The sequence below is a fragment of the Acanthopagrus latus genome, chromosome 9 (assembly GCF_904848185.1).
Source record: "Acanthopagrus latus isolate v.2019 chromosome 9, fAcaLat1.1, whole genome shotgun sequence".
Lineage (NCBI taxonomy): Eukaryota > Metazoa > Chordata > Actinopteri > Spariformes > Sparidae > Acanthopagrus > Acanthopagrus latus.
The window spans coordinates 8,160,071-8,173,977 of record NC_051047.1 but is presented as its reverse complement, the minus strand read 5'-3'; the positions used below and the strand labels follow the sequence as shown (position 1 = coordinate 8,173,977).

The window sequence follows — 13,907 nt, the reverse complement described above, 5'->3', positions numbered from 1 at the left end:
TAAGGTGTGTTGAACTCTCACCCCGTAGAAGATCTCGCGTTAGCTCTTTGCTGTTACCAGGGGAACGCGAGCCTGAGAAGTTACCGCTGTGACCGCTTCAGTCTGTGCCCATATTGTAATGAACGCCAGAGATAAGAGCGCTACTCCTGTAATCCACAGGTAAACAGACATGCATGCAACAGCTTCGCCTATGGTGGATGTAACCTAGAGTCGTTTCAACGCATTTGGCACTACCCTTCATTGACTGGAAGGTTGGTAAGCTGCCGTAGTTAGCCAGCTAACGTTAGCTTGTCAATGCTAATGTCGCTAACAAACTGTTGTTGCCTGCTTCTCTCAGCTGTTGCCACCAACTTTATCAACTCTGTCGACTCTGACGTCTTTGTTAAGTAGTCTGGCTGCTCTAAGATACGCTTGCTTAGGAAACAGAGTTTTAATCACATTTATATCCGACACTTGAGTTAAAAATAGCTAACGTTGCTGGGGATCGATATGGGCTTACTACGCTTACTTTCGCCTAAGGGGCTAAGTACCGGTAATTGACAGTTGGCGCTAAAATTCAATAACGTTACTGTGTGTTTTATGTGTATTCAACGCAAGGACGGTTGAGACCGGACTACTGCATATGTTATTTTCTACCAGTCGCTGCATGTATCAGACCTTGGTCTGCTCCATGGTTGTGCACTGTCGTCGTAAAATGAGGTTGTGCTTGAAATTTTGAACGGGTGTTTTGTGTGGTGACGTAATGTTGTTCTGTCTACACAGGTGCTTTTGTCAGAGAGGCCGGTAAGTAATATCCTGCAAAGATGCCTTCACCACAAGTGCTACAGCCGGTTCTTAAAATGAAGGTGGATGAGCTCTTTCTCAACTGGCTGAGCGATCCTGCCACACAGTCACTACTCAAAGATTATCTTGACCTAATCAAAGGTGGACAGCACATTGATTTGAACAGTGGCAACACACAGGACAAGAGGTCGTTGACCTTCAATGAGAACAACAATGTGGCATCCCAAAGGAACCTGGCAGAGAAGAAGCCTGCTCCGCTCAGCACTCCCTGCAGCCCACCTAATACCAGTACCCTGCCCTCTGGCAGTAGCAGCAATACTAGAGTGACCGGACCCAACGGCAGAGTACTGCGGAGATCTGTCAGCACAAAAAAGGTACATGGTCTGTTGAAACAACATATTAAAAGACTGAACAACATTTGAAAAGCTGTCAACAGATTTCTGTAGCCATGTAGCTCATAACTCACGGCAGTCCTTCATGAACCTTGTACAGACAGTTATGAAACAGTGGCACAGGTTTAAACAGGATGTAAACTTCCATAACACATCTTGCCACGGGGCTTTCATCTTAAGGTTGTTTTTAATAGCATTAAAACAAGGTGTGTCCTTCAGTTTCACTCTTCATCCTGGTGCCACCTGAGCGACAGTTTTGTCTCTATACAGCTAGTATTTGCATTTAAATCTACATTGAACTTCAAGATGGGGGACATTATTTTTGGGAGGATGGAGGAAGAGCCTTAATGCAGTTGATAATTTTTAACATTGAGTTTGCTAAAAAAACAAAAAAAAACAAACATAAAATCTAAGCTTAAAAAAATCTAAACATTCATAATACAAGGTTTTACCAAAATGTATCATCCATGTTACTATACAAAATGCAAATGTGTATGTAACAAATTTAACGACACTCAATTCTATTTAGCTGCTTCATTTTCAGAGTTCTGGTATTGTTCATGCAGGCTCACTGTCACACTTTTATAACTTACTGGCTGGTATACCAGAACAAATGGAGCCAACATTAATATCAGTAACACCTTCACATTTCCTGACATGACAGGTCAAAACGACTGCTGTTTCATAATATGGTGATGTTAATTATGCTTTCATGTGCTTTTAAGTGGATTCTGCACCAGCATTATAACCAAAAGTTGCACCTCATCAAACATAGATCCACAAGTTTATAGATTACATTTTTTGCTGTCCTTTTTTAAAATACTAATATCGGAATTCCCCAAAGTTGGACATCACACACATGGTCTTTAATCAGTTTATGTAATCCATCGTGACTATTTATAGATTTGAATATTTGTAGTTTATCAATTTTGACCTTAATGTATCCTCTGGGATCTTTATTTTCCCAGTCTGGCCACAAGAGGCTGCTGAGGTCTACAGGATCAAAGGCATTGATGGGCTCTTATCAGGACTTTCATAGTGGAGCCTCCATGTCTGTCGGCATATGTGGTGATTATTAGTCAAATACTTTCCAAATGTTCAGGCCTCACCCGTGTATTACTGTGTTATGAGAGTTATGGGAGTGTCTTAACCTAGCCTGTCCCTGGCACTCTGGCTACTCCTCTCAGCCTGTGTGTTGCACATCTCATTATGGTGTGAGGAGGTCTCCAGAGGTAAATAGAAATTTTGCTTGGGGCTGCTTCAGTTATGGAAGAAATCCAGCAACACTGAGCAGTTAAAGCCACAAAATGTTTGTGGATGTTAGTTTAAGGACTCCCTCCTCTGCCAGGATGAGAAGTTGTCAACATGAAGAATGTGATGACAGTGAGACAGCCAGACAGCTGGAGGCACGTGCTCTTACAAGCTCCACCCTCTACATGTTGTTGACATGCTAAAGACGGGCATGAGGAGGCGTTCAAGTGGTCACTGGTGCAACATCTGTTCTCTGTCTGAATGAAACACCAGTGTTGGAGAGCTCAACCTGTTATACTCAGAACAAGGCATTTGTGTCTTGAGCATGAGGATGTGGTTTATTATTATTATGTTATGCACATAAATAAAGTCACATAAAACTCTTATACAGAACATAATTTTAAACTGCTCTGCTACCAGTGTCAAAAAAGAGCACCACTTCACCTACTTAACAAAATCAGATTTTCACAGCAAATTTGAAAGATTACTCACGAGGCATGAATTATTTTAACCAACGAGAACAATAGACATGAAGCCTAATTAGGAAATCCATCATGCTTTCTTTGCAATTCTTTTTACACAAATTTATGTTAGCAGAACAAAGCAAATTTAAACATCCATTACAACTTATGATCTTTTGCCCATCAGAATTTCTCAGAAGTGATTCAGTTAGTCTTAGCAAGACTTTTTCGTTCCTTGATGAGAAGTCGTTTGTTTGCTAACAAACAAACTAACCACAGGCAGGAGAGGTTGGAAAAATCTAAAACCTTCTCATTCTCCTCTATAGGTTTCACAGGTTAGTGTTCTCAAAAGAATGATCAGTTTGCTTTTCAGTCTTCCTCGTTGCTTACTGTCTTGTCTGCTTGACATGGGCCTGTATGATGGGATAGTAAATTAATTTGAATTTTTTGCCTTTCAAATCCAGGTATCTTTCCTCCCAGTGACCCTTGGCCCGTAATGCCACCCTAATTCCAGATTAACATATAGCAACTGCTGGACAGTTCGTATATTCTGCTATAATGTGTCATGGCATGTGGCCACACTGTGTCACTCAATGTTAAAGGGATTGTGAGGTTGTATAAAGTAATACTTCTATTTTAAGACAACAAAATGAATTCCCACATACAGATGCATTCTTTAAAGGATTACTCAAAAATTCAATTTATGTCACGCTGATGCAGCCTGGAACAGCTGGTCCGACTTTGACATCAGACACTGATATAGATAGCCTCGGTTCCCGTCTGTTGGCATTGGATACCAGGAACTTTGCCAGTGAGATGAGGTGTGGCAGCACATTCATCCTGTGTAATTTACTCTGAAACGACCTCCATTAGATGCTGCTCATTGTCAGAATATGTGGCCGTAGATCTTTTATCTATGCTATGTACAGTAAATGTCAGCTCTCAAGCAATGCTTGGCTCTCAGGTCTGTTGTGTACCACAACACCTATTTATTCTTTGTGTTTTAAGTGCAATAGTTCATACACAGAGACCCCACAAGAGTCTTGGTAATATAGAACAGTAGAAATAAATTTACTCCGAGTGTTTACTTTTTCTTCTTCTCTCAGCGTCTGCATTTAGCATCACAGGTTATTTCTCAAGATGTATTTTTATAACATGCTTGGTTGGGCTCAGCAACATTGAAGCTATTTGAAGCAAGGGGTCCAGGGTCACGTTATCAGTTGCCTGACCTGTCAGAGAGAACCAGGTGTTAAACTGTTTCCTGCTAGTCCTTTTATTTTGGAGTATTGGTGACTTGTGTGTCAAGCATTTGTTCACAAACAACAGGACTCAGCAGGGTTGGCCCTTATTTTAGACTATTTACTTATTTACCTATTTGTTTTAAGAATAGTTCTTGAGCACTAATGAGCCTTCTACATTTTAAAGACTTGAGCCAAGAACCACTTGTTTTAACTTTCTGAAGTGATATAATAGTTTAGATTCTGATTTCCTCACTTTAGCTTTGTCATTTGTCTCATTTAAGCTGTAACTTTTTGGGTTTCAGTACCTTATAAACTTGTAATTGAATAAACTTGAATTGAATAGCTTGTTGAGAATACAGTCACATCATTTGGATTATAGGTAAGTTAATACTCATAGCAAACATAGCTGTCTCTATATATATATCTATATATATCTATATATATATCTATATATCTATATATATATCTATATATCTATCTATATCTATCTATCTATCTATCTATCTATATATATATATATATATATATATATATATATATATATATATATATATATATATATATATATATATATATATATATATATATATATATATATATATATATATATATATATATATATATATATATATATTAGTATACATACATACATAAAGGGTTAAAATCGAAGATGTGGTCTACTACTTTCAGTTACATAGTAGTTGCTGAAATGTTGCTGTTTTTTCTGTAATGTTCTGACCCTTTGCTCCCTTTTTGGTGCCTGTATAGATGGCACCAAAAGTGGAGAAAATCAGTTATCATGGAAGTAATAAATAACTTCCATGATAACTGTCTGACTCTGTTTTTGCATTATTGCACTTGTGCAGGCTAGCTGATCTGCTCACATCATGTTGTTCTTGTCGGCCTTCCCTGAGCCCACCATGTTGCCAGTCTATCAGGCCTATTTTTGGCCCATGTTCACATGTATTCCAAATCCCTGTCTCAGACATGTGATTGTGGTAGATGGAGCTGGAGCTTTCTGGATTTCACAGCAGTAGCAGCAGCATTTCTGTAACTATTCTGTGAAACAGTTGTAGCACTGTCTGGGCATTATGAAGTTTCAAATTGGTCGATAACAACAATTTCTGATAATTATTGATCTTTGATTATTGAATATTGATGACTGTTCCTATTTTTATCATTTTAAAGACCAGCCTAAAATAGTTGTATTAACCTCTTATTTTTAAATTTAACCTCTTTATCACATTTAACACAACAAGGAAACCCCACAATCCACATATGTTGGATAAGGCTGTTCGCATTTTTTCCCCCAGCTTTATTCAGCATTTTTGAATAACAAACAGGCATTATCATTGTTGAAGATAACCTCAAGTTATTTCTAAGCAGTACATTCAGTTGTATTTGTCAATAATCAGAATATCAGACATAGGTATTACAGAAGAATATTGTAATATTCCTTTAATCAGATCCATCAAAGCCACAGGAATATTTTGAAAACTAAAGATTATTGTCTATATGACCAGTCGAAATTTAAAATTTTATTTTAAAGTCTATATAACTTTATTAATATTAACATCTTCATCCATTAAGTGTAGTGTAGCCCAAAGTCTTTTCTCTATCCAGATCCTGTCATGTTGAATACACCTGATGCTCCAGATTATAGCATTGTGTGGAGTAAAAATGTGCTTATAAAACATTTTCCAGTATAGTAATACCTGCATGTGATGATCTGTTAACTTTAAAGGTGAGTGAAAAAATGATTCCTCCTATCATTTTAAAAGGGTAGGACGGTTAACTAGTCCATAAACATCTGTTATATTTTATCTAAGTTTGCAGCCATCTTAAGTGAATGACTCCATTCATTACTTCAAAATCAATTACAGTCCTATCCATTTGATTTTACCATATTGTGTTTTTAATCCAACATATGTAAAGATTTCTTAAATTATCGACCAATGGTCTGTCCCTGATTTGCAACTTACATTTTGTCTACTCCATGAAAATTGTATTTCTTTGGGATTATAATGTCTCCAAACATCAATTAGAGAATTATCTGTGCGGAAATGTAAAGCACCTTGATTGTATTCATGGTCTGTATATTTTGTAGGAAGTCTATCCAAAGAAAAACATAATCAAGGGACATGACAGGCTGTTCATGAGCCAGGGTGTTGTTCTATAAGCTTTCAATTGGATTGAATGCATGCATGTGAAACTATTAACTATTGTCTTATTGCTATCAATGGTGTATCTATTGCACAACTACACACATACATTTTGCTATCGTTTTATCGCCAAAGCCTAGTTTTGGCTCTACCCCACTGCGGTTGGTTTGGTTCCCCTCTATTTGGATTCAATGTGGTACATGTCACTGGCTCAGTGATTGTTAGTAATGCAGATACTGAAGCCAGCTGTACATAGTATTAGTAGGACACCACGTATGCGTGTATTGACAGTTTCGAGATGCCCTCTGGGGAGTTCTGCCCCACCCTTCCGCAATCTATTTCTTTCCACTGTGGTTGCCTGTTTGCCCTGCATGTTGTCTCTTGAATATCATTGTTTGACTATCCAGCAACAATGCTGAGTGCAATTTTGATTAAAGCTAAACTACAACTTCAAGAACCTATGAATAGTCACCTGACTGCTGGGTGTTGTAACATGTAACAGTAGTAACCATGTTGAGACAGTGTGTTTCAAAATCTCACTATTATGCAATGAGGTAAACATGACTGAAAACATGTTTCTGTACGGATCAGATTTAGCAGTCTACAGATTATCACTTCCAAGTTCTTATGTTTTTCTGTTTCTCACAGTGAACCATTAGACTGTGTTCACATAGTACATCAGCCTGTCTGACTGATGGATGATTTATTTAGCAGTATTGGTTGCTCTAGCTTATCCAATCTGGTTATTTAAGGGACAGTTCACCCCAAAATCCAAAAATAACCTTTGTACATTATGTTTTGTACTTTCCATAAATGATGACACAGTTACTGAGATGACCCACAGACCTTCTTCTGGCCATTTTCATGTAGGAGCTTATTTTCTATCTACTGAACTACATTGTAGCAACACACAGAATACAAGAGGGTCATGGCTTTGACAGCTCGGGTTGAAAGCATTATTGGCAACCCATCCTCCTTGGCCGTGCTTCAGTGTTCGCTAGTTTAGATAGTTTTGCTAGGTAGCCTTTCCTCAGTTACAAGATGAATGCTTCCTTCTGCACGGTGAGAAGAGGGCCCTCAACAAGGTCTGTGGATTATCTTAAGTAGCTTGGTCATGAATTTCTGGAAAGTGACATAGCTGTTGATATTTTTCAAATGCATTTTTAGGAACTTTGAGCAGCATAAGCCAAGTGCCTTCTGGTTCCATTATATTAGAGAAATGGCAGACATCTCTACAGATGATATCTCTAAACTGTCTACATGGATAAATGGCACTATAGGTATGAGGCAAGATTTTCCTTTAGAAGACGGACATTTCATACAATCCTGTTGGGAGCTACATTCAGAACTTGTGTGTGTTTTTGCATCTGAGTTGTTGCTCTTCACACATGTGCATCTCGATTTTAAAACATCAACAGAGCTGTTACCTTATATATATAAACCAACACATCACTATCCCTGCTGTGTTGTGATATCTGTTTATGAAACATACTTCAGATTTTGTTTGCTCAGGCATGAACAGAACAGAATGATTCCATGTGAGCTGACAGTTTCATCTGATTTACCAGGTTTTATTTTGGCCTCTGTGCTTTCCTTTCCATATTTGGTTTGAATTGATGAGCACGAACAAAAGGCAGCCACAGTGAAAAACCATCATACAAACAGCTTATCAAGCATGTGCAGTGTCCTGTATGGAGGATAACAGGAACTGGGTTTGAGCAGTAACCAGTGGAAAATGTTTTGATCCTGTCATCTAAAAATAATGTGGGTGTGCTTTTGCTTTCTGTGCAATAATACAATAACATATAGGTTTATTTATTGTGCTCACTGATGTGGACATCTCTGTACAATTTCTATTGTATTTACATTAACATCCATAGGCATATAGTTGTTGAGCTTTCCCTGTGTAGAGTCAGTGCAGTGAAGATAGCCCCAAAGGATCAGCATACTTACAGAGAATTGATGTAATTGCCACCAGTCCAGGAAAGAAGCAACCGGAAGCGTTTTTTGTTTGAGGACTAAAGATACACCCGTGTTTCTCCAGATCTAGTTTCTTGGATTGCCCAAACAGTGTGTGTTGGTGCTTTTAATAGGCACAGACTGGTTTGGTCATCATTCTTTGAATTTGACATGTCTCCCCCCTCTTCTGCTGCCCATCAACTATAATAAGACGTGGAATGGCTGGCAGCTCAAGCTTGCAAACAGAAGGCAAAACAAAGACTACCGTAAGATCGGATGCAGAAGAGTTCATTATGTATACATTATGTCTTACTGTTGTGTGTGTCATTTTGTGATTTGACCCACAGTCGTCCTATCTATTTATTACTGAGTCGTCATACTTTGGTTGTTTTCTTTATTTGCCAGTGCTTCACTGAGCCTGTTTTGTCTGCCTGCTGTTCATGTGATTTATACTTGAAGGCAGATTTAGCAGAACTACCACGTCTTTCATTATGTTCCATCACTGCAAGGATTTTATTATTATACATTTTCCCATTAGTCTCTATATTTATTATCCAAAAGAGCAGGGTTCCAGTTTGCATGGTTCAGAGTACATGCAGGCATAATGTGCTCTGAATTACTTAAAAAGTATTGGAGCTTTTCAGAAAAGAAGCCAGTGCACATGAGCGGCGTCTCACAGTGATATTGAGGTGCATCCCTCATTTGGCTACTGCCTCTGCTGCAAGCTGCAACAACAGGTCTGTCTCTTTACATAACCTTCTATGAGCACAGTGGAATGCAAACTGGAAAGGGCAGATCCATTGCACACACACACACACACCCCTCCCATCCAACCCCACACATACGCTAAGTGACTCCCATACACATACACCCCGTCACTTCTTATCTCCCCAGCAGCTTTGAGGCAAGGGCTCCCTGACCCTTTGCCGTGTGTGTATGTGCATGTTATGTAGAGACCAGGACAGAGCAGCAGGCAGAGCTGAGATTGTGCGACCAGATCTGGAATGGGAGAGAGAGTCACAGTAGCAGCTGCTCCCTTGCATTAAGAGGCTCTCACTCTGACAGAGGACAATCACAGGGACACAGACACAGAGGACTCCCACTACTGCCACTGCATTTTGCTTCCAGTGCTCACTGCTACTGATTGATTTGTATAGTCAAGAGGATAACACTGGACTGAGTGTTGTGTATATGTTTTCCCCGTCCCGTCTGGAGTGAGGATGAGGATGAGGGAGCTGTCTCTGCGTCAGGACCCTGACCTAAGGAAGGAGTTGGCTCAGCTGGCACGTGGCTGTGACTTTGTTCTGCCCTCTCGATTCAAGAAGAGGCTCAGAGCCTTCCAGCAAGGACAGGCAGGTGTTTGTATGAATATACCTGCTACCGCACAAGCTTGACTGGCCTGTTAGCCAATGGGCTGGTCTTTTAATTTGGATTAGTATTTGAAAGGCATACAGATCGTATTAGTACAAATCTTTTGTGTTGTGGGCCAATGTTAAACCACGTGAGTTCTAACTAATCCTCTCTGTTAGCAGTCATTGTTCATAAAGTGGACCTACAGGTAGTGTTGGACTCTGTTGCACCTTGGGCAGGTGAGGACAAGAGAGCAGTTGCATCACTTTCACTTGGCATTTAAAATAAATGGGGATATGAGATATGTGATGTGAGCCTCGGTTACTGGATGATGTTTCAACTTGTGTGGTATGGTGTGCTCAGCCACTTTACTGTCCTCTTTCAGACCCAATCATTGTGAATGTGCAAAATGTCATGGGGCTTAGCAGTTGTGCTCAAGAGCTCTGCGAGTGGTTAGCATGAAGCAAGAGAGAGACAGAGACAGGGGGACAGTGTGGGGCAGGGCAACAGGAGATGTTTATGTCCTTTTATAGCCATGGCTGACACCAACACACAGGACGGAGAAGAGCAGAGGATCAGCCGCTTTTATCATTTATCAGGTTAAATTAAGCAGACTCACTGAAAGAATGCAGAGAAACAATTTCACATAAACATGCAGAAGTGGACATGGCTGGATTTTGTCATATTCTGTTCTCCTCTGCAATTTTAAGGTTGTCATTAAAGTTTGATTTTTGTTATTTAGTGCTTATTTGTAGGCTCTGTCAAATCTAACAAGAGAGAGAGAGAACAAAGGGTAGAATGTGTTGTTTGATTTAAATCAAACAAGATAGTGTTTTTATCTCCTAGCTGAGGACTGTGTAGGTCTGTTTATGTGATTATTAAAGGCCATGGAGAGTGATCCAGTTAGCAAATACTTGAGTCGTGTAAATAGTCTTTGGATATGAGATGAAGATTCAGAGCGAAGCATGCTGCGCTTGAGCTGTTTTTAGAAACTGGCTAATATGTGCAACATTACGCATTTGGATCCTAATGCATTCTGGCTTTTTATGTGTATGGCCATGAGAATATCTCATCTTTATCTTGTTAATCTGGGTACATAGCAATACATTAAATGATAACCAGTTTGTGCCTACTGGTTTTGAATAAAGTGTATTAATACATAGAAACTTGAGCCCAATGTAGCATGATGTCATCATTGTTATACTTAAGAATACACGGTTTTCTGTCACAATTATGACTCTTAATAATATATGCTACAATGTCCTCACATATACAGCATTTATTTTGGCTTGTGGGCAGATGTAGTTACAAGGACACACACATAGAATTCCAGCCTCTCACATATTGGAAGTTTTATGTGTTAATGAGTGTAACGCCTTAAAATGACATCTGTTTGAGTTTGTTAGAAACCAGTTTGTCACATACAGACTGGAATGTAAAGACTCTAAGCTAACAGACTGTAAAGACCTACAGTACCTTTGCTGTTAAAACCTAAAACCCACAAACATATATCAACTGGATCACATGCCAGCCATGCTACTATTTGCAGGGCTGTCATTGACATATAATGTTTGCCTGCAATGAGGTACATTGTTTAAACTTTCCAAGGTGGTGTTTTTAGTGGAACACACATTTATGTTTATGACATTACAGTCATGTACACCTTTACAACAGCTGCCCACTATAGAAAAACAGGTGTAATTAATAACATTAAAAATGCCAGCTTAAAATGTAGGTGTGTCAGTCTCAGGTCCTTCATAGTGTGCATGCTAGCTCACGGCCACAGTTAACTGGGACATTTGAATGCGTCATCAGTAATGTTATTTGAAACATGCATTTCCTTCTATGAAGTCATAACATCTGCTGTGACAATGCAAATTAATTGATTTATTTGATTGTGTTGTCTCTCCCCAGATCATTACAGTCATTAAGGGGACATGTAAAGTTCCAGTCAGTATTTTTTGAGCTTATAAATTTACAATGATATTGACATGAATCTTAACATGTAGATTTTGATTTATAAGAAGTCAGAAAATCTTAGCATTCTGGTTTCCCTGACAATTAGAAATATTAGTTTATGTCAAATCTCACTGATTGAAACAATCAGTAAAGCATCAGTAAACATGAGTTAATAAGATCTTTGGGTTGTTTTGTTTTACCATTTCTCATGATATTTAGAGACACTATTTTGTTTGCCGTTAGATCACAGATTATTCTGTTTGAGACCAAAGTCTCAATTATGATGCCACAGATGTGATGATAATTTTATACTATCTCCAGTTGCTTGCCTCCATTATTTTCATGTTCTGCATAGCTCTTACTCTAACACAAAATAGTCTTTGCTGAACATTGCGTGGTTTCCAGTAACAGACTTAAATGATTATTTGTCACATCAGTCTACACATATGAATGTCAGTGGATGCATCTTAATTTAAATTTGTCACAGACTAACAGTGTATTAGAGGGGAATGTCTATCACAGAGGTATCTGTTACAGATAAATGGGTAATATTCATGATTGCTGAGTGGTCACAACTCTTGCCTGATGGGCCCTGGGGTTTTCTGAGAGGTGTGGTTACAGTGCTAGCAATGCAAGTTTGTGCTAAGGCGAGCTTGAGCACATGCCGGAATGCTAGAGCTGTGAGGTGTTAGCGTTTACTAGCATCAGTTGCTAACAGTTTATTTCTGTGTTTGTCTCAGGCCCAGGTGAGGACGAAGGAGCCTGTCACCACAGCGCTGAGTGAAAGCATTCCAAAGTTTCACTTCCCACAGGGCCGGCCCCAAGCCAACCTCAACATCGACAGCCTCATTTCCAAAATTGAGAAAATATTTTCCCAATTCCCAAATGAAAGGGCCACCATTGAGGACATGGGCCAGGTTGCCAAGGTGAATATATGATTTGTAGCATGGAGGTTCAGCTGCCACCCAGCAAATTATTTTCATTGGTGCAATTTCATTCCTTGTTTGCTGATTTTTTAAACCTCTCGGAAAATATTATCTACGTCTCCCAGAGGAATGTGAGAAATGGCCTGAGGGGAACCTGAGAGAGGAGAGAAATGACAGCTAGGTTTCCTCAGGGAAGGCTTAAAGTGATGCAACACTGCTTGTCAACCCAATAGTGTAAAGTGTCATTGTGCTGTTCTTTTTCTGCAAAGATCAAATGTGTATCTACGAAGTTAAAGAGTGTATTTAATTTTACTTTCTCTATATCCGTTCCACACACTGCCCCATATCTCCTTCTTCCTCATCTCACTAGGCCTGTGAGTGCCCTCTTTACTGGAAAATGCCATTGTTCTGCTCGGCTGGAGGCGACAGGACCGGCTTCGTGTCCGTTCACAAGTTCGTGGCTATGTGGAGAAAGTAAGACAATGGCTACACTTATTCTCACTAGACTACAGGCGAACACATAGCTAAATGGCTCACACAGTCTCTTCAGAACAATAATGACCAGTTGCTTGGATTACAGCCACTGCATGCAGCTCTCTACTAACTTGGCATTTTCCTTTACATTTCTTAACACAAATCATTGATTACAAATGCTCACAAATGTCCACAAGGGAAAAGTTGCTGTGCATATACAGTTCTTGAACGAAAATATCCATTCAGTGTCTTTGTGAGTAAAATTGAAAGGAATAACATCAGGCTTTTGTAATGCCGGCTGCACATTTAGCTTTGTGATGAAGGCTTTTGTATGCAATAGGCCTGCCCTTGTATTACTTTGTGAGCCTCCAGAGAACTGGACAGACCTGGCCTTTGACTCGAGCTCATGACTGAGCCATTCTTTAATGAGAGGCCACAGCAGACACTTGCATTATTTCCCCGTTGCTACCATAACACTCAACACTTATAATCACCAGGCATCGATTCAGAATCCTAATTTCAGAATGTATTATATGTGCACTTGCACATGAGTGGAACAGTTTGAATCTTGCACTCTTGAAAGAACAATAAAAAGGATTGAGAACATAAGAGCAAAAAAGGGTGTAACATTGCAACCATCTGTTCTCTCTTTTCCTCTCCAGAACTCTGCAGACCTGTCATGATGACGCTTCTAAATTTGTGCACCTTTTGGCCAAGCCTGGCTGTAATTACCTGGAACAAGACGACTTTATTCCATTCCTGCAGGTACTAGCTGCAGCACACCCAGGGAGAGGGCTGGACTTGGCTGTGTGGGATGGCAAAATTGCATTGGCCTCAGTGGTGCAAACTGGACTTAATTTTTGGACAGCCCTGCTGAGGCATTGCTTTTTCATGTGGCGGAGGACTAATTCAGGGACGTTACTGTAAGCCAGTAATATAGTGGAGGGGA

General features: G+C 39.6%; 1 protein-coding gene across 5 annotated transcripts in view; it reads left to right on the top strand.

Moving 5' to 3' along the window:
* Window positions 1-28: 28 nt before the first annotated feature.
* The window catches only part of ppp2r3b (protein phosphatase 2, regulatory subunit B'', beta), a 22,607-nt gene continuing 8,728 nt past the window's right edge, over window positions 29-13,907 (top strand). For 2 of the 5 annotated variants that reach the window (XM_037108960.1, XM_037108963.1), the window contains exons 1-5: window positions 44-251; window positions 763-1,157; window positions 12,299-12,484; window positions 12,855-12,958; window positions 13,621-13,723. In XM_037108960.1, coding sequence (XP_036964855.1) covers window positions 804-1,157; window positions 12,299-12,484; window positions 12,855-12,958; window positions 13,621-13,723 — 747 coding nt within the window. In that variant the 5' untranslated portion in view covers window positions 44-251; window positions 763-803. Of the gene's footprint in view, window positions 256-762; window positions 1,158-9,202; window positions 9,602-12,298; window positions 12,485-12,854; window positions 12,959-13,620; window positions 13,724-13,907 lie in introns of those variants that run through there. The other 3 variants (XM_037108961.1, XM_037108962.1, XM_037108964.1) reach the window with 3 other exon arrangements.